Here is a 25,435-nt window from a genome sequence, read left to right as displayed (position 1 = left end):
ATCCAACCAAAAATGACTATATGCAATACCGTTCCGCTCATGGGAGACCTGTCCACTGATCTGCGGGCCAATTCCAGCCGTCCAGAAACGTTTACATCGGTGAAAAATTATGAATATCCCTGTAATCTTGCAGAAAGTGTGGTCTTAAAGAAATATTACACATGATTAGCCTTGGATTTAGCGCTATAAGGCTTAACTCGGCTTGCGCCTCCCAAACGGTGTTCCAACAATTTGTATCGATCTGAAGGTATTTCCAGTGTTTACGGCCAATGCGAGATGGCTCCGTGTATGATTCTTCATCTAGAATCATCCTATTGGAAAATGTCCTTTGCGATTGTGCTCGTATTGAATAGAAATCTCATCTGAATGCTAACCGCGCATCACTCTGGGAAACTGGTGCGTTAACATTAGATATGGACTTCTTCATTAGGAGCACTGCCACAAAGCAATCAGCAATTAATTATGCGTAGGAGACATTTTAATACATGCGAATTACCCCGTTCTATATGCAACGCTAATGGTATGTAAGCTACGTAGGAATGGGATGAATGCAGGGTTTAAGACGACATCACAACACTCTATTGGACGATATGATTTAATACAAATGGGGGCAGATCAAATTTATATAGTTAAAAATGCAGATTTGTGTTGTAATACAGTGAGATTTTGGTTTTAACTAATAAAAAATATCAGGTTCAGCGTTTGTGAATTTACCTTTTGGATGTTTCATGGCAAAGTACGATGTAATCAATAGGGAAAATCGGCTCTTGCTCCGCCCATCTGGAAGTACGACATCGTCACATTGTATAATATTGTATAATCTGAAAACCACCAATGTTAAAATTTGGCGTCACGAATACCATGACCAAAATAATTGCGATTAACGATTATATCACGGTAATTATTAAAGTTGCTGGCATTTTAAAAGTTCTGCATTTGAGTAATTGTAATACAGGTGTCCCTCGCTATACTGTGGCTTTTCGTGGACTCGCTGTTTTCTCAGATTTTTTACAGCGGAGTCAAAATTAATTAATTAAACAAGAGAGAAATGTGCGAAAATGTTAATGCCTGTCTGAGAAAAGTGTATAAAGTGTGTGGTGAGGGGTTTTACAGCTGCAAAACATATAGAATAATTGTAAAAAATAAGGCTGATACTTCACAGATTTCGCCTATTGCGGCTTATTTTTAGAACGTAACCCCCGCGATAAACGAGGGACCACTGTATTATGAACAGGTTGATTGTTTAAACAGCTGGTACAGTGCCGTACTTTGTCTTTAGTGAAAACAACAAGGATCTAAAAGAGAACATCAAGTCGAAGTCGGTTTATTCTGCACATTCTCGTGATGTTACGGCGATTATCTTTGTTGGTGATTATCACGATTACGAGGATTACTGTTTACTGACTCATCGCTAATGCTATATATGTTGCCTGGCAAGTCCTGAATGATGTCCTTCTGTGTTTCTTCTACAGAAGTCACCACTTCGTCCATTGTGCTTTGAGTCAGGCCACACAACCAATCAGATTAAACAAAACGAGCAGACTGGTCATTCATTTGGCATAACCTAGTTCCACCAAATCTAAACCAGGTCTATAACAAGACTATTCACGTCTAACTTTTGGCTAAACCTGCTCTAAAAGTGTTTGATTATTGCCACTGTAGTTCTAAACAAGAAATGATCCAAAGTAAGACAACCAAAGTGGATAAATTCAACTTTAAATTACCCCAAAACCCAGAAACCGAAGAGCTGTCGAACTTACCATCACCTGAAGGACCTCGTGCCACAGTTTGAGAAACGCTGACCTACATGAACTAGTTAGACAAACCTTTGCGAGTTACTAAACATAGAGCCCACACTCACATCATTGTAGTTTTAGGAGTGCTAATGTTATTCCAAGCAGCGATAGTACGATGCCAGTGTGAAAATTTGAACTGACAGCTCGAGCCACTTTGTGCACGGAGCTGATTTGTATTCAATCTTAAATTTGATGAGCGTGACTGGCAACATGAAGAGAGGGATCCAGGCTCTTTGCTCACAGTCAAAAAAAATAAAAAAAAATCGTTTTATGCCCCATCGAAATACTGTTGTGACTCCATCTCCCCTGACCCAGATCTGTCCAGTGTAAATGGATGACTGGTCTATTACTGGCTGTATGGGCTTCAGATGCAAACGTATGGGAGGTGACATTACATATATAGACCTTTACATATGGACGGGACATATGGGGCGCGCAGTATGTGGTCCTGCGTGTCACAAATAAATACGACTATCTAGATTCACGATTGCGTCGCCTTCAAATTAAAGCTTAAATACACCGGTCCACTTGGTTAAACTGATTATAGAGTTCAATATGAATCATTAATTAACCATTGGACTTATATAATCCCTTTCATGACATCCAAAGCGCTTTACAGAGCATTATTCATTCACTTCACATCCGGCGGTAACACAGCTGCCCCGGGACAAACTGACAGAAACGAGGTTGCCAATCTGCGCCATTGCCCTTTCGAAACTAGCACTTGCGCACACTTTCATACAAGGTGATGTAGATGAAGCGTTTCTGCCACTGGCGCCCCTGAGATCTGACGAGACCAGGCTTAAACGAGCTGGTATGGCCGATATAAAGATGTTGACAGAAAAAGCACCATTAAAAACAATAATAAACTACACTGCCTGACCAACTGCAGGAGGAGAAGGACATATTTGCTTAGTTAAATCCAGGTGGCGACTTGGGTTTTTTTTGGCCAGGCAGCGTATTTCTTCATTACGAATGCAGTCTTTCTTTGTGCTTTGTTAAGTCTATGAAAAGTGTTGTTTTTAAAGTGTTAAGAGTTTTTAGCCAAACACAGTCAAAAGCAAAAGCACGTTTATTTTCCATTCTGGTTGTGCTGATTTGCATCTCCAAAAAAAATGAACTGTTACATGGCCCAGAGGAAAGCCTCCTACAGCTCGTTTCAATACAAACACTGTTCCTTTGGCTAAAATATTCCACAGTTTGGAATAAAAGGTATTTATTTTTATAGAGAATATTCAGAAGTATGGTTTTAACTTTATATTTCCACACCACCTCCAGGAAGTTACATGGTGTCGCTTTGAATATTAATGGGAAAAGGCAACATATTTAGACGTGGGAAATACTAAAACGTGTCCTAGTTAGAATCCTGCTAGAAATGAGTAAAAGGTTAAACGTATTAAAAGCCCATTAGTAATTCTGCTTCCACTGCGTTTCATTACTGCTGCTACAACTACCTGACTCCGTTAAAGCAAAAACATGAATTATACAATATCTTGATGGCGAAAAACTATCTCGTTGCATCCTCTCGCTGCCGTACAGTGATCGGAACGGGACTAGCTGCTCCGGGCCCTGCTCCGTTCCGACGTACAAACACGACAACTCCGAACTCTTAAAAGCCACGTTTGTCTCTTCCATCTCACGTCTCTTTAATCAGCTGCCGTCTTAAAGGGATGGGCCTCATTTTTCAATTAGGCCGTACACTTGCTCACGCTCCAGTGCCTTCCATCGCTCTCATCTCCGCAGCCCCCGCCTTCCCCGCTCATGCTAATAGGAGCCAGGCAGTGCTCTCTCACGCCGGGCTGGGGAGAGGGGGGGGGTGGATATAGAGACGCCATTGTAGAGATAGGCTCTGATGGATGAAGCGGAGTTGCGTTGGTGCAGAGAACGAGTCTTCTCATCCATTCTCTGTTTTATTTTAGTTTATAACCCACAGTCCAATCGGGATGGATTTATAACACCCTAGAGGTTCATTTCCAATTGGGTACACGACTATACAGATGTGCTAAATGAAATGGGGGAGATAATGCGAGAGCGTTTGATTTCCGACACCTGCAGTGGCGTAATGCTGAAGAGGCGGGCGGGATCCGAGTTGTGCCGGTAAAATTGGCTGTGGATTTTTTCCCTCTCTTTTTTTTCTTTTTTGAGGTAACCCAGTTGGGAAGCACATTGACTATGCAAGAGCGGGGAAAGCACAGAAGAAAGTTGACAGCACACGACTGTAGAGTTATTGTGTTGGTGTATTATTTAGCAGACAGAGAAGAAGAGATCGTTTTCGGGAGCGGAGAGAATGGAGACGAAAAGAAGCGGTGAGCTGAGGCGCGGTACCAGTCAAAAGTTTGAACGTACCAAAGAAGCAAAAAAAATAATGACTCTGCTAAATATTTTTCGATAAAGTAAAGGGTCAGAGGATGGCTACTTTGAGGATTTGAATACAAAATATATATATATTTAAAAAAAAAAAAAACGTTATTTAACTGTTTACTTTGGTACATAATTACATATATCTTACTTAATATATATTTGATGTCTCGTGTATATATATATATAAAGTGTAGAAAGTAGAAAAAATAAAGAAAAAAACACATTCAATAAGAGGGTTTGTCCAAACTTTTGACTGATAATGTAAATTAAATAATAAAAATACAGTGGTCCCTCGTTTATCGTGGGGTTACGTTCTAAAAACAACCCGCAATAGACAAAATCTGCGACGTAAAAACCCCCTCACCACACACTTTACACTTTTCTCACACAGGCATTAACATTTTCTCACATTTCTATCTTGTTTAAACACAAAGTTCAAACCTTCGTAGGCTTTGTCGGTGCAGAACGTTTCATCGACATTGTGTACTACTGTGCTAAAGTTTTTATGGCCAATGCAGATATAATTTTTAAAGAATCTGGACTCAATACACTCTACTTATATATTTGTGGTACGAGAACCAAATTGTTGGGCAAAGAAGGAGGTAAAGAAAAGATTTGGCAACATAAAGAACATAGAGAACATATAGAGAACAACAATGTGTTCCCATTGTTTTTTTTAGGTCAGTAGTAGTAGTAGTAGTAGTAGTAGTAGTAGCAAGTGGTAATAAAGGTTCGCCATTGCATTTCAAATAAGTACTAATTAACCGAGCCATGTGTACAATAGGGATGTAACAATAACTGAAATATTGTGATGTCATATCGTGAAAAGTCCCACAATAATATCATGGGCCATCACAATATATATCAAATCCCAAGTCACTCCTATTCACCCTGTTTCATCCCGGATTTAATACAAAATCCTTCAGCGGACCCATAAATACATTACTGGTCAGACACCGCTGTATCTGCAAGACCTGATCACTTTGCAATCTTCCAACCGCACCCTCTGATCTTCAGGTGGCACCCCCTCAGATCTTCAGGTGGCACCCCCTCAGATCTTCAGGTGGCACCCCCTCAGATCTTCAGGTGGCACCCTCTCAGATCTTCAGGTGGCTCTTCAGGTCCCCCCACGAGGCTCCGTACGATGGGGGACCATGGCTTCTGTTCAACTGCACCACGACTCTGGACCTGTCTCCCTGTCCAGAGGAGAGCCATACAGAACCTGGACTTCTTTTTAAAGCTAATCTAAAGACCTTTTTATTTAGAAAAGCTTATTGTTGATGTTTCTTAGCAATTAACAATGGTTTAAAGTTCTTATTTTATTGTAGCACTCTGAGATTCTATGGAATGAAGAGTAGATTATAAATAAAATGTATTATTATTATTACTATTATAAGTCTCACCATGATCCTTTCTCTGTTTCACTGCAGAAGAAATAACGGTTATGAAGCACTTTTTAATCTTAATTCTTTAGGTTATGGCAGCAGCAAAGTCTTATCAAGGCATTTTAAAAAGAAAAAGTAATAGCCCATTCACAATTTTCTTAGCCTCCACAAAATATCAGAAAAAAAAATCATACCGTGAGATGCATCTGGTGAAACTATTGTACCTAGAGATTTGATGTACAAACAACTGCCATAGTTTGATCTTAAAAACCTAAAAATAGTTTGTGACGATAATGAAGAGAACATGACGGGGAGAGAGAAAAATTACGAGCCTGTTCTGTCGGTTGCCGTGGCGACAAGCAGAGAAGAGATTCCACAGTGTTGTTGCCCATTACGCGGGGTGTCGGGGAGACGGACCGCGCAGCACTTAGCCTTATTGCAGTGTGGCTAAAACAGATATTTAATATAGACGCGATGGGTCTGGGCAGCAAAATGGTGGACGCTGAGCTCAATGCGAATAAAAAAACAAACAAAGAAAGCTCCGAAAATGTCAGGGCTGTTACAACTGTGACTTAAAGGGGAGGTGTTTTGATATTAAGCCTGTTAAAGGTGGCGTGCGGGCTCAAAGACAAGGAGGTCACGCTCATGTTATGTAATGGGCAATGTAAAATAAATAGCATTGAATGGATTTGTACAGTAAGTTCCTTGGACCTTGGGGAAAGACGGCACCTGATTTGTCTGTTATTAATCTTCATATGCTGAGTTACGGACCCAACAGCGAAATAAAAACACCAGGATCATGTAGAGCGGGTTAATACGAACATTTTAAGACCAAAATGATGAGTCTGACAGCAGCAGGTACAGAGAGAGGGGCGAAAGTTTTCCAATGTAATGTGAATCGGAGCCAGAGTGAATGGAGCCGGAAGTACACCCAGGCTCACTTTCTATTTGAAACGTGGCGGCTAGCAGGTTAGCTACATCCATTTATATCAGAGGTGTCCAAACTACGGCCCGGGGACCAAATGCGGCCCTCACACCAGTTTTTATCGGCCCTTAAGCTTAAGAGATGCGATAAAACAAGTTTGGGCACCTCTGATTTATATACATAGTCTACAGGTTAAACATAATTAACTGAATACACTCTGGCGAGCCTTTTCTACAAATTAAGCTGTTTTTTTTGTCAGAATCTAGTGTTGCCCTGGTCTGAGTCACGATGATCCATTTGATGACACTCTTAAGGCCGACCTCTCTGACTGTAAACCACCGAGACCAAACCCTCCACGAGCCGCTTCTCGTCTCACAACAACAAACCAAAGCTTCTTGTCCGTTTTCCATTTTCATTTCGGCCGTTACAAAAAAAAAAAAAAAAGCAGCGCACCGCTCATGATGATGTATAGAAGCGGCGCTGGAGTAATTGAACAAGATTAAAACAATAAATCTTCGGCGAGATTTGTTTTCACACACAAATATCTTAGGCAAATAACAATTCCCTTTTACTAAATACAATGGGGAAAAAAAGCTCTAAACATGGGAGTGAATCCAGAATGTGTTTTCATGTGTACTCAGGGCTTATCATTGTGTTGATTTCAAGCCCAGTGCTAATTTGAATGAGTAAGTGAGGAGAACAGGTCTTGCCGAGGGCTGCGGATCATTATCTTCAGCCTTTGTGGCAGGGAGCCTGGCACTTCAGAGGCAGAGCATTCAAAGAACTCAAAAATGTGCCGTGAGGAAATCACAACAGTAGTTCAAAGAAATTATACACAAAAAAAGAAAATAGTATAATAAATAAATAAAACTGCTTTAGTTTTGGCTCCTTTATATTAATAAAAGATGAAACCGTGTGAGCTGTTCGGCAAATATACGACGCGGACGGATGGATCCTTGACAATCCTGGAATATTTCTGCGTCTCCATCGTGAGTCATGGCTAAAAGGTCAAATATTACGCAAAATCGACTCTTGTGAACTTTAAGACACGTTATAATGCCGTTTCCTCCACAAAAACACACCTGGAGTTGTGTTTTGTTTCATTCACACGTTTGAGTAACCCTTTGTTATTCGTCTGTCTACATCTCCAAAGCTCAAAATGCTCTGTTCCACCTTGTGATGTCATGAAGTGGTAGTTTTCAAGTTAACATCTACCTTTTACTTTTTGCTCAGTAGAGATTGGCAATTCCAGGGCTGAAATTAAAATTATCCAAATGATTCTAGTGAAAGTGTGTGGAGTTTAAAAACGCAGTGGAGCACTTCCTGTATTACCACATGATGACATCACAAGGTGGAACAGAGTGGGGTTTTTTTCCTGTTTGCGAGGAAAACTCAGTGTAAAAATGCAGGGTTTGTGTGTTAAACATGTGTGAATGAAACAAAACACAACTCCAGGTCTGTTTGTGATGAGAAAACCGCATAATAACAACCATCCATCGATTTTTCTTCCACTTATCCGGGGTCGGGTTGCCGGGGCAGGTTAGCTGAGCGTGTCCTGGGTCTTCCCCGGGGGCCTCCTTCCGGTGGGACATGCCCGGAAGCTGGATGTTCTGGGGCGGTCTTGATTGGCACGTCTCTGCGACATCACGTGGAGGTCAGGGACAGTACCGCGGGACTGGCAGACCCGGGTGGTGGTCCCTCTGTTTAAGGAGGGGGACCAGTGGGTGTGTTCCAACATTTTAACATAGATCAGAAAATAGACCTTTAAAGGAAGTGGGATCCTGGTTCAAATAATATTTAAGCACACAGTTAATGTCTTACATGTGTGGGTGCTTCACATCAGCTAGGACACTTGAACAGGGATCAACTTGAACAAAGATTTTGAGGTTAAAAACGGCATCGAACCAGGTCTAAATCAGTCCTAACACAAAGATTGGAAGCTTACGATTACAATCATGGAAACAGTAAGTGACAAAGCTGCTGTAAACCAGGACTGAAATGTTTTATAGATGAACCCTAACCTAAACTGTGCTAAACTAGGCCAAAAATATGCTAACATGTAAGTTTAAGCGCGCTAGATCAGTGGTTCCCAAAGGATGGATGGGGGCGGAGTCACAAGGCACTGAGCTTGGGAGATATAATATTAAAATGATGACACTGTATCATATCTATTTTAATCAACAATAGTTTATTCTACTGAAATTAGACTGAAGTTAAAGCAAATAATACAACCTTTTGTCCATTTGACAGACTTTACTTTTGGTTTTTACTATGGATCAGACCCGGACGACCGACGGATTACACAGACATTAAAACAAATAACAAAATACACTACTCAAATACAAATATATATGATTCTAAATGTTAAAAGCCATCAATTAATTAAGTGATGCTAACTGTATTGTAGCGTGCAAGGAAACACGCCAAATTTCTTCTTCTAGTTGATTATATTTTCTAAACACAAGGCCTAATGCCGTGTGTGTAGTTAGCATTAGCGTTAGCAGCATGTCTCGGTTGCTGGGTGACGGGAGCGGCTCTGTGGGCTCGACCTGTCCCATGTCGGAGGAGCAGCCTTCGTTGGCCGGGTCCTTCGAAGGATGCACGGCTGTAACCCACGCCAAAACGAGTAAAAAAACAGTAATCTCACCTCACTAGAGTCAGTCTCCAAAACCAGACCAGTAACGGACCAACAGAACCTTGACATCGTTAGCATAGCAACCAAGCGTCACAAACAAAAGCATTTACATTAACAACAAAAGACGTCAACTCTGAACTAAACACAAAACATCAGATATCGTATTACAGTACTGTATTGTAGAACTAAAACATAAACTAGCAAAGACTCCTGAGAAACTTCACTGACCCGTGTGACCTTGTGTCTGTTGTAACGCACGGACTAAAATTCTCCACATTACATTCTGCACCTTCTGTTTACTTCTCCTTCCAATTACCGTCTACGCTGACCAGGGGGCTCACATGCGTAGAGCCTGCGCACGTGGCAAAGGTCAGAGCTGTGGGTGTCTCCGTTGCCACGTGAACGAGGTGACAGGTAATTACTGGGATTGCACTCTCGCTCGCTCGCGTTCTCCTACGGGGCGGCCCATAGGATTGATATTACTCAAACAGCCAGATTGATTTACAATACAAAGAACGGTCCACTGCTAATACATTTAATCTAACATATAGCAAAGAGTATGTGTAGCCGCCATAGCAGGGTTTGTCTTTGTTACGCCTGTAGAATTCAAAATATGGTGGAAATGGTAAATGATGTAATTGTACCACTTACTGTCGTCATGGAGACAATATACAAAAACACATTTTCTAGCATTGTTTTACATTTTGTCAAGATCCCACCCCAGTTCGTCTGTGTGTTTTGTGCCGTCTCCCCCTGTCCCTTCTGTACCTGGAGCTGGGCGGAGACTCTGGCCCCACCCACTACACACCTGCAACCAATCAACAATCAAGCCTCCACCTCTGGAGTACAAAGGGACCAAGGATCCTACACACTCCGCCAGATCGTCAGTGTATCCTCCGTGGTACAGTTTCTGCTTGGTTCAGTCTGTTTTTTGTGGTTATGGTCGTAGTACTCAGTTGGTGTTTCTCGTTTTTTTCGCCAGATCCCGTTTCTTCGAGCCACCTTGCACCTCCTACGACTGATTCGCGCAAGTCCGCCTCCGACCCAGCTTCCTACAACTGGTTCGAGCACCTCCACCTCCGACCCAGCTTCCTACTACCCGCTCCTCCAACCAGCATTCACATCCTCTTGTTTGTAATAAACTCTGTTAAACCTTAATCCGAGTCTGTATCTTCGACTCCCCGGACTTTACGACACATTTACAGTTTACATTTTACATTTTTTCCTGCTTGGAGAACCGATAGCATGGTAATTAGCTGATTTGGTGGTTCGCATCCTGCTCTCGACATAAACATCATTGGTTGAGCGGTCAGATCTCTTTGCAGCTCCTACAAATGTATGCTGTTGGCGTGTCCTTGGGCAAGACACTTAACCCACCTTTCCTCCAGTGTCTGCGTACACTGGTGTATGAATGTGTGTGTGAATGGGTGCGTGTTTTGAAGGTGGAAAACGCTATATAAAAACGACGCGACCACTGGTAGAATCTTAATGCAAAATGGTAAGTGCTTTCTGTAACTGGAGTAAGATAAGCGGGGTGTCTTGCCAAAGGAAACAACAACAGAATATGTTTGGACAAGGTCACATTTTCAAGTACTCTTTCACAATGATGTAAACATATTAGCTGTAACCCCATGCTAACTAATAATACAGTCACGTTGCTCTCCATTTGTAAACTTATTTGTTCCTATTTGTTGCAGAAATAATTGGATCCTCTTAACATTATCGTTTTTGCCTTGTGCTCATTATGAATTTAAAGCTAACCACATGCTACATAGTTACAACATGCTGGAGCTTTTGTTATTTAGTGCTCCAAAGCTCTGGTGACTTTGAATGGCGTTTGATTTTAGTTAATTACATAGGATCCGGTTTTCAACCATCTGACAGTGTTGCAAACATAATGGCCCTGCTGCTTCCCTGTGGAGCGCCCAAAACCGTCTCATTGCTCATTGTCTTGTTTTTATCTAGTCATGGTATGTGGTCCTAAACCTCTCGGGCCATTTAATGTCTCCACCGCCAACATTCACGATATCTCAAAAAGACTGAGAAAGCGCTGTTAGGTAATTAGCCTAATTAGCCGTTTGCTTGTATTTCCATTGCCTCCCGAGGGCTCCCACTCCCCTCGCATGTGAGCCCGAGGAGAGCCGTCATTAATATCATTCTTCCACGGGCCATAAAGCATTTCACGTCACCATGGCAAAGGTCTCAGAGGCAGCCCGCAAATGTGACGATCAGACCTCCTCGAAATAAAACCGCTCGGTCGTAGTTTGATTGAGCGTTTAAAAGCAGCAACAAAATGTGAAATATTGCGCAAAAAGTGATTCCAGTTCGGCAATATCCTAATGGAACGTGCAACAACAAGCAGGTAAACGTGCATCAGATCAGCGTTGTCTTCTTTTCTCGTGGAGAGTCTACCGTCGTCCTGTCTCCATGGAGATGTTATTGCTTAGACTGTATATATAAATGGACATAGCTAACCTGCTAGCCACCGTGTTCCAAATAGTAAAGTGATCTTGGCCGCGCTTTCAGCTCCATCGACTCCAATTCACTGCACATTGAAAAATTGTCACTGCAACTGCTGTAGAGCGCCTCATCATTTTGGTCTTAAAATGCTTCGTATTTACCCAGAAAATCGACAAATCAGACGCCTTCTTTCCCTGAGATCACTTCCACTAGCATTAGCAACAGGTCTGACGGACAGCGTTGCGGCCGTTCCGTGCTAAACCAGTGGCGCGAGCGTAAAGCGGCGTTAGCGTCATCAGCCTCGCTCTGGATTGACTCTTTGGTTGCTATGATACTCACAGTCGGAATTCCACATAAGGAACTCGGCTCAAAAGTCGCCGCTATAACCGTTAGCCTCGACGAGCTTCATTTAACTGGAGCTGAATGCTGTGGGTGACGTCGCACTCACTTTGTCCACTTTTTTATACAGACTACTAAGTGGATTAAACCGATCTATCTCCATGGTAACAACCGAGGAACGTACAGGCTAGATCTTTCAGACCTCAAATTCAATCAATAGTAACATAGATCAGTTCAGTGTGGTATTGTGGAAAATACCAACATGTCATAACATCTCAACGAAGACGAGCAACTGATGACCCCACCACCAGCTGAAAGCCTTTACGCGATATCTATGGCGATACCAAGCCGAGGACAGAACCGATAAAAGCGTGGCTACCGATCTGCCCCTAGTGAATGAATAATGAACTGCAGCCTGCGCTTTGAATCCATAATGTGCACTGAAACACAGGGTAAATCTACGCAATTATTATGAAGAGAACGCATGACGCTCTGCCAAGTCTTTAGATCTTGCAATAGGACTGCCCTCGCTACACTCAGCCTTGGTCGTGTGCTGAGCCTTATGCAACGCAACAGTTTAAAGGTCCTCTATGTAACATTTCTGGAGGAGGGTCTGTCATGTACTTGCTTCCATGACGATGTTCAACGGTATGGTATTAAACGTATTTATCATTTATAAGAAATACCTAGAAAAACATGTCCCCTCGCAGTGAGCGGGCTTGCCACTTGACAGATTTGACCTATAACTTGGTCTAGCGGTGTCATCTGCTTGTTTCCATGGTGATAGAGAAGTTTAAAGGTCCTATATTACACAAAATGGATTCTTGTGAACTTGTTACCTCATCAAAAACATACCTGGAGTTATGTTTTGTTTCATTCACGCATGTTTGAGTAACCTTTTATTATTAGTCTGCCTGCATCTCCAAACCTCAAAATGCTCTGTTCCACCTTGTGATGTCATCAAGTGGCACTTTGCACTTTTCAAGTTAACAGCTGCGTTTTACCTTTTGTTTAGCAGAGATGGGAAATTCCAGGGTTAAAATCATCCAAATGTTTCTAGTGAAGGCGTGTGTAGCTTAAAAACGCAGTGAAACACTTCCTGCATTACCACATGATGACATCACAAGGTTGAACAGAGTGTTTTGAGAGAAGAACTCAGCCTAAATGTGCAGGATGTGTGTGTTAAACATGTGCGAATGAGACAAAACACAACTCCAGGTCTGTTTGTGATGAGAAAACGTTAGAACATAGATCAGAAAATTGAGTAATACGTTCGCTTTAATGTCATACTGTTTAACAATTCAAGCTATAAATAATTAATCTCCATGGAAACAATCAGGTGGCATGCCCTCCACCAGAAACATAGCGCACCTTTAACATTATCAATGCTAATGTGTGCACAGTGGACATACGCAGTGGACACGTCACAGCAGAAGGCACATATGTCTTACTTACCTTCGTAGACCGCCTTAAATCCCTGTCCGCTGACCGCATAGTCCGACAGCAGCCATAGCGTGAGCCTTGATCCCGTGCTCACTATGGGGGCAGGCAGCTGGAACCCCGTTAACCTGAGGACAAATGGACAGAGGGAGTCAGTCGCACGCACACAAAACTGATCCAATCAACAGCGCAGGCGTCCGCAAGGTCAGATATGAAACCTGCTCCATCAAAGCCGCTGTCCCCCCAGGCCTTCCGGCACAACTTTGGGTCTAATGAAGCTTTGCATCACACACGAATTATGAACATGCCAAGGCCGCAACAGGATACAAAACACTCTACGCATTTCGATCCATCAGATGCAGAGTCCATCCCTTTCATGCAGTTAACAGTCTATTAAAACACACCAGCTCCACTGCACTATCTGAGAGCATAAAACTGTCAGCATCAGCCCGGTGATATATCCTCTTTACTTCTTTATTTATTAGATTGATCTCCCTCAATCTATTCACCATGCCTTCATTGTATTTTTCAAGCAGGACTTTACCCAAATTTTATTTTAGTCCATAAAGTGCATTGTGAAAGTAGAGCATTGTGACAAAATCTGACCACATTATAGCATATATTGATCGCAACCTCGTAACAAAGAGCCGTGTGCGTCACTATATGACACTTCAGGGTGAGAGCGGTTTGACTGTGCGCTGGTTCATTCTGTTTTACTTCTCTGTCTGAAAAATAAATAAAAATGTCAGTTTGTGAGAGCTAGGAAGTAGTTTAGAGACAGACTCCCTGCTATCGCGCTTTGAAATTCAGGTAATTTCTATTTCTTGTACTGATTTATTTACTGGGGTGTGCACAATAGACTGTACAAAGAAATAAATACAAAATGTGACATTAGTACCAAATCTGTCACTGCTCTTATCATGCCAAGGTAATGACTGTAACTCGATAATTATGGATTCACCCACCAAACCTTGACAGCACCAATTAACCATAAAACTAATGTTTCTTTGTTTTTAGGCAGAACAAGGTAAGTTTATCTGTACATCAAATTCGTACACAAAGTAATTAAAAAATCAGAATACAACAAATCTAAACATAAATAATCATTATATAATGAACATTAAAAGAGTTTAGTCCCGGTTTAGTCCCGGTTTAGTCCTTGATTAGTCCTACTTTATACCCGTTTTAGTTTTTAGTCCTGGTTTAGTTCTGGATTAGGCCTCGATTAGTCCTGGTTTAGCCCTGGTTTTTAGTCCTGTTTTTTTATTCCTGGTTTTTAGTCCTGCTTTAGTCCCAGTTTAGTCCAGGTTTAGTCCTTGATTTGGCCTCACTTAGTCATGGTATAGTCCTGGTTTAGTCGTGGTTTAGTCCTCGATTAGTCCTGGTTTAGTGCCGATTTAGTCCAGGTTTTTTGTCCTGGTTTAGTCCAGGTTTTTAATCCTGGTTTAGTCTCAGGTTTAATCCTGGTGTAGTCCTGATGTTTAGTCCCGGTTTAGTCTCAATTTTAGTCCCAGTTTAATCCTGGTTTTAGTCCTGTTTTAGTCCTGGTTTAGTTCTGGTTTAGTCCTAGTTTTTAGTCCTGGTTTTTAATCCTGGGTAGTCCTTTATTAGCTCTCGATTAGTCCTGCTTTGTCCTGGTTTTTAGTCCTGCTTTAGTCCTGGTTTTTAGCCCTGCTTTAGTCCTGCTTTTGCCCTGGTTTAGTCCATGTTTAGTCCCGGTTTAGTCCTGACTCTGTTCACCAGCAGGAGGCCGGTCCCTGCAGTCCTCAGAGTGCGAGACGGTTCATACGGCTCCAACATGTCCGTGAGACGTCCGTTTTGTCAGTAGACTCAAAATCACATTGAGGAACATTCCCGTCCATTAGCATACATAAACCAGGCCGTCTCAAGCCCCAGCAGTACAGCTAATAATTCTTCTTTATGTGTCCGATTGATCACGCCCTTAATGTTTAGCACACGTTTATTGTCTGTTTATGTGGAGGGGCTATTTGAGAATGCGGTCATGAATCTCAAAAAACATAACCAATTCCATCTGGGTCAAGAACACTGACCTTTGTGATTAACAGTTGACATTTTAATGCTATTCTACCTGAAGCTGGCTGGAGAACATGAATTATCCATCGCACATGTTGATTATGCATGCATTGGCTTTGAAGTTGTGGCCAAGAGGACCAGGTGCTCACAAGCGCACACACTTCAGCCACACACGAGATTCAAGACAGGATATCATTATTTATTTCGCGGACGAGGGGTTTAAATATTCCTACATCAAACTCAAAGAAAAGATGAATTAAAAACAATACGCTATGGTACTTTGTGTTACAATCCGCCTTTTTTACTGGTAATTAGCTCAATGATATCCCTGCTGATGGTAACGTTAAAGGTTCTACATTACGCAAAACGGACTCTTGTGAGCGTTAAGTCATGTTGTAATGATGTTACCGTCTCAAAAATGCAGTAATTTTGAAGTTAACGGCTGCGTTTTTACCTTTAGTTCAGTCGAGATTAGCAATTGCAGTCTGTTTGTGATGAGGAAACAGCATTATAACAGATCAGAAACCTCTAAAATGGGCCCTTCAAACTGTATTTTAAGCATTTTTGGTATTAAATTAGCTTACAGTACTTTATGTAACATCCCTATTTGTAAGTGTCAAGTCTTTTCGTGCTATAATTAGTCATGGGGTACCACAAGGTTCAGTGCTGGGAACAGTATAATTTCATACCATCTGCTCTTCTCTTAATAATTTGGTAGCGTGGGTCTTATGTTAAGTAAAACGAACTCTTGTGAGCTTTAAGTCATGTTATAATGGTGTTACCGCCTCAAAAACGCTCAAAATGCAGTAATTTTCAAGTTAACAGCTACGTTTTTACCTTTAGTTTAGTCAAAATTAGCAATTCCAGAGCTGAAATGATCCAAATGGTGGAACAGATTGTCTTGTTTGTGTGTTAAACATGTGTGAATGAAGCAAAACACAACTCCAGGTCTGTTTGTGATGAGTAAACAACATTAAAACAGATCAGAAAACAGCGTAAAAAGGGTCCTTCAAACAGAATGCAGTATTTTAAGCATTCTTGGTATTAAATTAGCCTACAGCAGTTCATGTAACATCCCTATTTGTAAGTGTCCGTTCATGCAATAATTAGTCATGGGGTACCACAAGGTTCAGTGCTGGGAACAGTGTAATTTCAAACCATCTGCTCGTCTGTTAATAATTTGGTAGCGTGTTAGTGTTCGGCTCGCAAGTGTCTTAACGAGGAGGTTTTCAGTGAGATACTTAATAATACAGGAAAGGCTCAGGTCTGTAGTTAATTCAAAGTGGCCAATTGCTTCAGTAAAATCCACAAACCCATTGCTTCTTACGATTGTCGAATTTGTACTGGTACTTTCACACTATTTTCTTAATGGGCACAAAGTGGAATTTGTTAATGGTTTTCAAATTGACTTACCATTTCCCCAAAGTCAAGCAAAAAGTAATTTTCTCTTCCTCTATCTCCTTGTAACAATCTTTTTATCAGACGGGCACTCTTCCAATGTCAGAATCTGCCTTTTCCAACATCTTATTCAAAAAGTTGAGGCTGAATGAACTGAACACAATGAGCGCCTGGTTATTGGGTTGTTTAAACACCAGTTTTACATCACGTTTTATTGAACTTTTTAGTTTCAAAGTTTAACTTTGCAAGGCACTTAGTCACTAAATCTCATTTATTCTGTACCCTTGAAAACCTCTACAGAGCACTGTGAAGCGGACTGTGATAATAGGCTTTAAACAGTGGGAATCGTAAAAGAAATAGGCTTTTGGACGCTATAATATTCTGCTATTTAGAATACTCGGACATCACTTGAACATCACTTGAAAAACAGTTTTGTGCGCGGACGTCTAAAGAGAGGTCAAGGTAAGCGGCGTTTAACTCGCAGTGATTTTATGTCATGTTTGTTACCGTGGCGACCAAGGTCTAGCAGTATCGTATAGGTTAAGATCACAAGACGCTTATATAAAACTTATAAAACTTTACAATATGGCTGGAACTGTATCCTGTCCCAATAATTTCCAACAGGGGTGACAGACAGGCGTATTAACCATCAGATAAATTCATGGTTCATTTGCGTCGAGATAAATATGGCGGCTTACAAGTAAAAACGAAACAAAACCTGTCTTCATATTTCCACTACATATACATTAATATGATTTCTGTCATGCTTTAGGGCAGGGGTGTCAAACACATGTTCACCGAAGGCCACATCAGCAAAATGGCTGCTCTGAAAGGGCCAGATGTAAAATAAATCTAACTACTTTTTAAAATTTGTTCATTAACTGTATCTGTATTTATTACTTATTCAAGTTACAGATATTGCATATGCATTTGCCTAGATGTAAAAATGACTGTGTAACTGCATGTCTCCTGGTAAAATGACACTTTAAGTCTATCAAACCTTTTAATTTACCCTGTCGAGGGCCGTATAAAATGAAGCGGAGGGCCACATTTGGCTCGCGGGCCTTGAGTTTGACACATGTGCTTTAGGGTGTATTTGTGGAACAGCATCTCATAGTCCATTTACAGTTCAATTTCCAAGCTACGCGTCCATTCAAAACAATACCGGTTTGACAAAGCAGTCCCTGGCTCCTTGACTCCTTCTCATCTTCGTTAGATCTTGTAGCTTGTGCGTTGTGTGAAGATCTCTCCTGTGCCATTTAACAGTTTCGGCTGAATGAGTTGAGCACTGCCTGGTTATTTTAATAATATAATACATTGCACGGCGCATAATGACTTTCTGTAAACATATTAAAATGAGAAGTGGCAGATAAACCCTACAGTGATTAATAAAGAGGAAATTAGGTAAACTAATAATGTGCCTTAAGTGACGGGGCTGGTGTTTTTAGCAGCGTGGCTATTACACAGATACATCATTTGTCAGGCTCATACTAATAGTGCCACACAGTACATTCACGCACAGGTTTGTCTCTGGTCTTATGTAAGATTTACAGATTGCAATAAAAGGCTGGCTGCGTATCCCGTAGTCCCTTATCTAATTCATTATGGAAGCCCCTCTTCCCAAATGGCACTTGAATTTATACTTCTCCTTCACAGATACAGTGTAATAGGCACAATCTGTTCTACTTTTATCTGTGTACTGTGACGAGGGGCCTTAGATCTGCACTTAATCCTTAAGGCCATACAGACACAGTGCTTTTGTTTCACCTGGTCATACAGTACACTGCCGTTTTAATCAGATATTTTCACTCAACAGGATTTGCAGGTACGTACGCAAACAATTCCAACGTTTTTCCCGTCTTTTGTGTTACCACAGCTCATTCCCAGTGCGTTGGTTTATTATTTAGTTTTGGCAGTCGATGCTCATGTTCCACCAAGAGGCGTTTTACAATTTTACTTTTTTTAAGCTGGGGTACTTCATTTTCATTGTGGCGTTATTAAAATAATAAAGCAATAGGGAGCTCCAACGAACTGCGGTGCGGATACATTTTTTATTTTCTACAATTTTTATCTCTGGACCTAGCATGCAGTCGCAACTTTTATTGGCTGTGCGTGTCTCTGTCTACCAGTACTTGATTTTTAAACCAAAGACGTAAGTATTTATCGGTCTAACTGGTTCTCAGCTCTCAAAAATAGACATAGACCGATATATCAGTTGCCGATATTTACAGTTTTTAGTGTATGGGGTATCGGACTTAAATCTCCAGCACAGGTCGATATTTTATTTTGGCAGACCTGGTGCCTAAAAAGCACACACAAAGCTTTATTTTAACACAGTGCGGATTGATAACTGTAGAAAACATGACTGTTCAGCTCCGTTAGAGGTCTGTGGGCGAGTTTTTAGTAAATAAAAATGACAAAAATTGGGAAAAATGATCAAAATCAGCCCAAAAACATCGATAGAGCTTCAGTCACCGGTTGCTCTGGATCCAAAATAATCAATATCGGCATCGGCCATGAAAAAACCACAAACATATCGATCAATCTTGACTCAAAACCCTTTGCCGCACAACTAGTTTTCACCTGCGTTAATTGTTGGCCACTAACGCAGCTTTAGAACAGCTTTTTCAGACAGAAAAAGGTGGAAACTGGGTGGACCACCATTGCACGGCCAATCAGCTCTCACCTCAAACTGTCATATAATGATTCTGGCCCTTTCATACCAATTTCCAATGGTCATGGTCACATTTTATATAGCGCTTTTCCACTTTCAAGGCACTCAAAGCACTTTAACACTCACCACAAGGAACCACTAGCACATTCGCACACATTCATACATACACCAGTGTACGCAGACATGTTTGTTATTGGTATTAAATTTCCGGAATGGTTATACTGAAAAGTGTATACACAGAAGAAAGACACAGGACACGCAGGAAGAACTGGAAGCTTGGCCTGCCTGGGAACACCTTGGGGTCCCAACGGAGGAGCTGGAGGAAGTGTTTGGGGTGAGGGAAGTCTGAGAGTCGAGACCCAGCCCGGGATAAGTGGAAAAAATGGACAGATGGATTGGAAGAAGAATGAAAAAACTCTGAAAGGAGCTGCAGATGTTGGTTTATTATGATTTCTTGGAGGTGGAGTGTCTTGCCAAAGGACACAACGACAGCATTCATCTATGAGAGCTGGAATCGCACCACTTCCAATGATGTCTATGTCACGTCGAGATCGAGATTCAAACCGTCAACGTTCGGAAAAATGGACAAACACTCCACGCTAACTCAGCTACTTGGCTTAATGCGACATTTAAGTTAAGTATCGATAGAAAAGTCGCCCAAACACAGGGAGAACATGCAAACTCCTGCTCACAAATCAAACCTAGGATCTTCTTGTTGTGAGATAAGAGCGCTTCCATCAGCCACCGCGCCAAAGACATGCCAGGGTGAGTCAAAACTGCTACGGGAAAAGTAAAAGGAAGATGAATGGAACCACGGACAGCGGAGGAGCTTAAAATATGCATGATTCCACCTCTCACTGTCAGATTGTCACAGTAGGACATCGGCTAAATGGTGGGACACATGTTCAAGCAAATAGGCCCTCCGCTGACCGCAAATTGAGTTGGAAGGCGGCCATCTTGAAACAGGCACACGCGAGGAAAAAAAAACACGATAAAAAAGATTGCTCGGCGAACAATTTGCAAAGGGATTCACGCTTCATCCAAACTCTGATCACCAGGTATAAGCAAAAGATATGTCCCTGAATCATTTTTATTCCGAGTGGGAAGAATGGATTCGAAGCAACCTGGATTCGCATGAGAAGGAAGATTAAATATTGCAATGCGATACGGGTAGTGGCAATCTAAACCGCGTGGCGCGCATTGTGCAGGGAGCCAACAGGGGGATTGGTTGTTATCAAGGCGAAAGATGCGAGATATGATTTGAACAAAAGAACGGATTTACAGCGCAGGTGTCGGGAGTGAATGGTAAATTGATGGATAAACGACAAAGAGAGGACGGTATGGAGGGATATTAAGTTGTACGATTCAGAATCTAATCAGGGGGAAGTACGTAAATTAAACGGTGTTATGAAATTGCCACTTAATGCAGGTTATGAATAGGCCTGTCACAATAGCAAGGTTTTGAAGTGCAATATAGACGATAAAAGATAAAATTTTTAACTAAATCCATCCATTTTCTTCCATTTATCTGGGTCGTGGGGGCAGCAGTCTAAGCAGGGACCTCCCAGACTTCTCTCACCTAACCATAAAGTACAATTACATTCTGTTTATTCACCCATTTAGTCATTTTTTAAGATTATTTTGCAATATATAACTAAACAGAACTATCCCAGTTTTATTTAGTTTTCTTTTTCAGTTAGTTTACCTTAAATTTTATCACGTTACTGTTACTTTAAAGATATTTTATTTGGTTATATTTGGTCACTTCTTACCTGAATCTCCACATGGTCCAGACAAAGAGGGGGTGTGTCCTATGTCGGCCATTTTTAAAGGCTTGGCAGTGGGTTAAGTTTTTGTTTTTTGCTTTTTTATGTAATGTTTAAGTCTATATAGTTGTTTTAAACACTTTTTGAGTTAAGAGGATTTAGGCCGGAGGTTTTAGAAGTAGGCAGTGTAGTGTAAGATCCTACGAAACATGTACCTTCCGCACCTGTGAAGTCATCATCTTTGGTCCACAGAAACGTAGAGAAAGTGTCAGCAGTCACCTCCAGTGTCTTTCTCTAAAATCTTCAAATCAGGCTAAAAATCTAGACTCAGACTTGAACTTTAACAGCCACATCAAATCAGTAACATCTGCAGCTTTTTACCATCTAAAACATGTCAAAAATCAAAGATAAACTGTCAAAACCAGACTTACAGAGACTTATCCATGTGTCTCCAGTAGATTAGACGACTGTAACGTCCTCTCACTGTAAGACACTGCAGAACATCCAGAACACTGCTGCTCGGGTCCTGACTAGAACCAGGAAGTACTTCACACATGTGTCCTGTGGCTCAGGTCTAGAACCAGGAAGTACAAGCACATAACACACTCTGAGGACCAGCTAAAACCTGGAACAGTTTTTCTGAAGATGCGAGACAGGCCTCTACTTTGACAATGTTTAAACCCAAACAGTTCTTTTTAGCTGTACATATGGCTGAAAGGTTTTTATTCTACACTCTTCAGTTTTAATGTTAATTTTATGAGAATTATTTGTGATTATTTATGTTTTGATTTGTGTGATTTTAATGTCTTTCTTATTCTGTAAAGCCAGTCTTTCGTGGAGACCATCAGTGTATCCGGGTACATGTGGGTTTTTTCATTTCTGTTGCTTTTCTTTTAGTTAAGCAGAGTTACTTTTTGCAAATATGTATTATTTTTCCACAGTGGACCACGGTGCCCTGTAATCTTTCCAAGTCTGCCTTCTACTTCAACCACATCGGACCAGCCACACTCACAAAGAAATACTCTAAATGTACATTATACTAAATACTCTTGAGCTGTATAAATGAACAGCAGAAAGCAACACTTACGTCATTATAACTTATTTATGCAGACCGGCTTTTAACACTTTGCACAATTGTTTTTATTTCATTGTTTTAAATGTTTTTATATTGCATTTGTTTGATTTGAAAGCATTTTGAGTGTGTAATTTTTGTTCATAATTCAACTTTCTACAGCTCAAATCTAATAATAATAATAATGCATAAAATAATAATGATAATAATAATAATAATAATGCATACAATAATAATAATAATAATAATCAGTAATGCATACAATATTATTATTATTATTATTATTATTAATATTATTATAATCATGCGGAAATATATAACCAAATATTTCCCACTACTATAAAGAAAAAGCACCTACATTAAATACTGACCTCCAAAAATAATTGTTCCATTCATAATATATTAAATGGATAAGTCGATATAGTAATTACTGTGACAGGCCTCGTTATAAATGAAGAATTAAAGATGTAACTGTTTGTTTATGAGGTCAGTAATGGAGGTAGCGTCGTTTCCTCTTACAATAATCGTAACGCTAACGTTTTATTGTATATTTAGGCATGCTTTAAGAGAGTGGTTTAGCTTTTAGTCTTTTGTATTCACTTCTTGGTCGACCAAACCCATAAAAGAACCTCAACGCTGAACCTCTTCATCTCTTCTACAAAGCATCTCCAGGACAGCACCACTCTGCCTCTCAGATCTGAAATTCTCTTTAGCTTTTTGCCAAACTTTGCTCTTCAAACCAGGTCCTGATACATAAGTTCACTCTGCTTTTACCACACAATATAACTGGAACATGTTAGATCATGTTCCAGTTGGGTTTGATGCTAAATGAAAGCTCGGCTCTGTCAGACGCTCTATTAGACTTTAATCTGAGTTTTATTTTAACACAATCTGGCAGAAAAACTGATTTAGCTGGAAGTACAACAGGAGAGCTGATATGTGCGGTTAAACAAGTCTCTCTAACATGACAGTCAGTACTAGCTAGCATTAGCCAACAGATTTTCAGTGAGTCACTCTCACTTTTTTGTTGAAAATCAAACACCTAAACGTGACCATGAACACTCAGATCGATCACAGGCTCCTGAAAATGTGCTGTTTACATCCATTTAAAAAAAAAATTCTTGAGTTTTCAGACCATCTTAAATCTTTTTGTCAGTGTTTGATAATGTGTGCATTGTGTCACCATGGTAACTGCTGAATATTCCACTATGAAGATACATGTAATACACCCCCAGTGTCTGCAGTATCTATAGAGGCTGGTTTGAAATTCCAAATGTCTCATAACAACCAGCTGTCCAATCAGGAGCGAGGTTGTTGGGGAGACTCGGCCTGTCCCAGTTGCACTGCTGGTTTGGCAGAGGATGAGCGCGTAGCAACAAAGTCAATCAAACCAGTTGCTAACGCTAGCAGGTGCAGACTACGGGGAAAGAGCGCTCCTGATTGGTCTTATTAATTTTCATAACTTGATTTAAAGATAAAGCAGCTAAATAAAAACACGAGACCACGCTGGGTTAAAACGAATATTTTAAGACCAGAATGACGAGCCTGACAGCAGCACTTACAGAAAGAGGGACAACCACTTTTCAATTTTGAAAGTGAATTGGAGAGTTGATGGAGCAAAATTGCACCCACGCAGTGGGCAGCGCTACGTCCATTTATACATCCAGGCTCGATTTTTACTTAAAAATGTGAAAACCAAAACTTGTAAAAGTGTTGCAGCAAATTTATTCCTCACTTTCCACATTCTGAGCAAACAAATTATTAATTTTCTAAATGCTTTTTAGAACTTTCAGAAGAGCAGCAAAACAACTAGCATGCTAACAGTGCACTTCCTGATTCTTGGACATTACAACACTTGATAATTAAATTCAGGCAGGAAACAGCGGCCTCATCTTGACCTCAAGAGCTGCTTTTACCATACATCTCAAATAGAACTGGAACAAGATGAATATTGCTCAAATAACTTGCGTCGTCCGACTTGCGTCGTCCGACTTGTCATACACTTTAAAACTGCGACAACCAAAAGTTTGGAGAGCGTCTGAGACTGAAGTGAGAGTGCAACAGAGTGCAGGTAAAAGTATAGAGTGTGTTTGCATCAGGGCCAATGAGTGTGTGCGACAGGAGCAGAAGTCTATTAAGAGGGTTTCCACCTGACTGGCCTCAGCATCATCTCAATGAAGAACCTCTGCTTCCAATTATCTCAGCAGTACCCACGGGAGGGACGACGTGGCATGTGCGGAGCAAGCCACTCTATTCAGCATATTAAACCAATATGGGATTCAGTGTGGATGAGTAAGTATTTCGAGTGCTTTTGAATAGGACTAATTGCAAAATGTACCAAGGTTTAGGAAATTAAAAAAAAAATTAAAAAGCTGTACTTCCCACCCGTACGACACTCTATTGTACCTCTCCTTGAGCAAAAATGACCACGATTTTCTGCAACAACTCCTCAAGTACTGCTGTGACATAACATAATAGATGTTCGCTATCTTTTTAGCAGTTAAACAAGTCAAAAACTGAAATTAAAACCTAATTTAACCCAACATTTCAACTAATCCCCTCTCATAAAATCATCCACCATCATCCTCAATTTTCATCGAGACTCTCAATTTGACTTTGACTCACAAATAAACCTCCAATCATGCTTTTTTTTTTTTCAATTTTTTTCCCTAATTTAAAAAGTGTATTCCTCGAGTAGACTCATTTACGCCCCTGTACTCAGCCGTTTGGATTATCTCTACGAAGGTTTAATCCAGAAATCCATTGGGTTTTTCCAGCTGGTTCAAAACTCCTCTATGTGACTCCAAACCTGCACCAAAAAGTATCAACACATAACTCCTGTCCTGGCTTCCAACTGACTTCAAAATCACCACAAACAAAAAAACTAATCAAAGGATTAAGGAGCAGCAGGTGTGGATCATGAGGAGGGTGGAAACAGGATTTATAAGAGTCTCATGAGAACGAAGATCATTCAAACGTTCACTGTTATACCGTCACATTTACCCAATTATAAAATCAAATTTGTGTAATATGTCTCAGATTGTTGATGTTTTGCGGCTTAACACAAACTAAAACCAGTGGTGGAAGGTAACGAAGTAAAAGTCATATAGTACTGTACTTAAGTTAACATTTTAGGTTACTTAAGTACAT

At 40.7% G+C, this 25,435-nt stretch overlaps 1 protein-coding gene across 1 annotated transcript in view; it reads right to left on the bottom strand.

Annotated features, from left to right (window-relative positions):
* csmd2 (CUB and Sushi multiple domains 2) overlaps positions 1-25,435 on the bottom strand; it is a 367,948-nt gene that overhangs the window by 262,736 nt on the left and 79,777 nt on the right. The window contains exon 3 of the mRNA XM_033975230.2: positions 13,357-13,469. Within this exon, the coding sequence (XP_033831121.1) occupies positions 13,357-13,469 (113 nt within the window). The remainder of the gene's footprint in view (positions 1-13,356; positions 13,470-25,435) is intronic.

This window comes from Periophthalmus magnuspinnatus, chromosome 11, assembly GCF_009829125.3.
Source record: "Periophthalmus magnuspinnatus isolate fPerMag1 chromosome 11, fPerMag1.2.pri, whole genome shotgun sequence".
NCBI classification, from domain to species: domain Eukaryota; kingdom Metazoa; phylum Chordata; class Actinopteri; order Gobiiformes; family Gobiidae; genus Periophthalmus; species Periophthalmus magnuspinnatus.
Note: the sequence above shows the minus strand (reverse complement) of the source record. Positions and strands in the feature narration are given on the sequence as shown.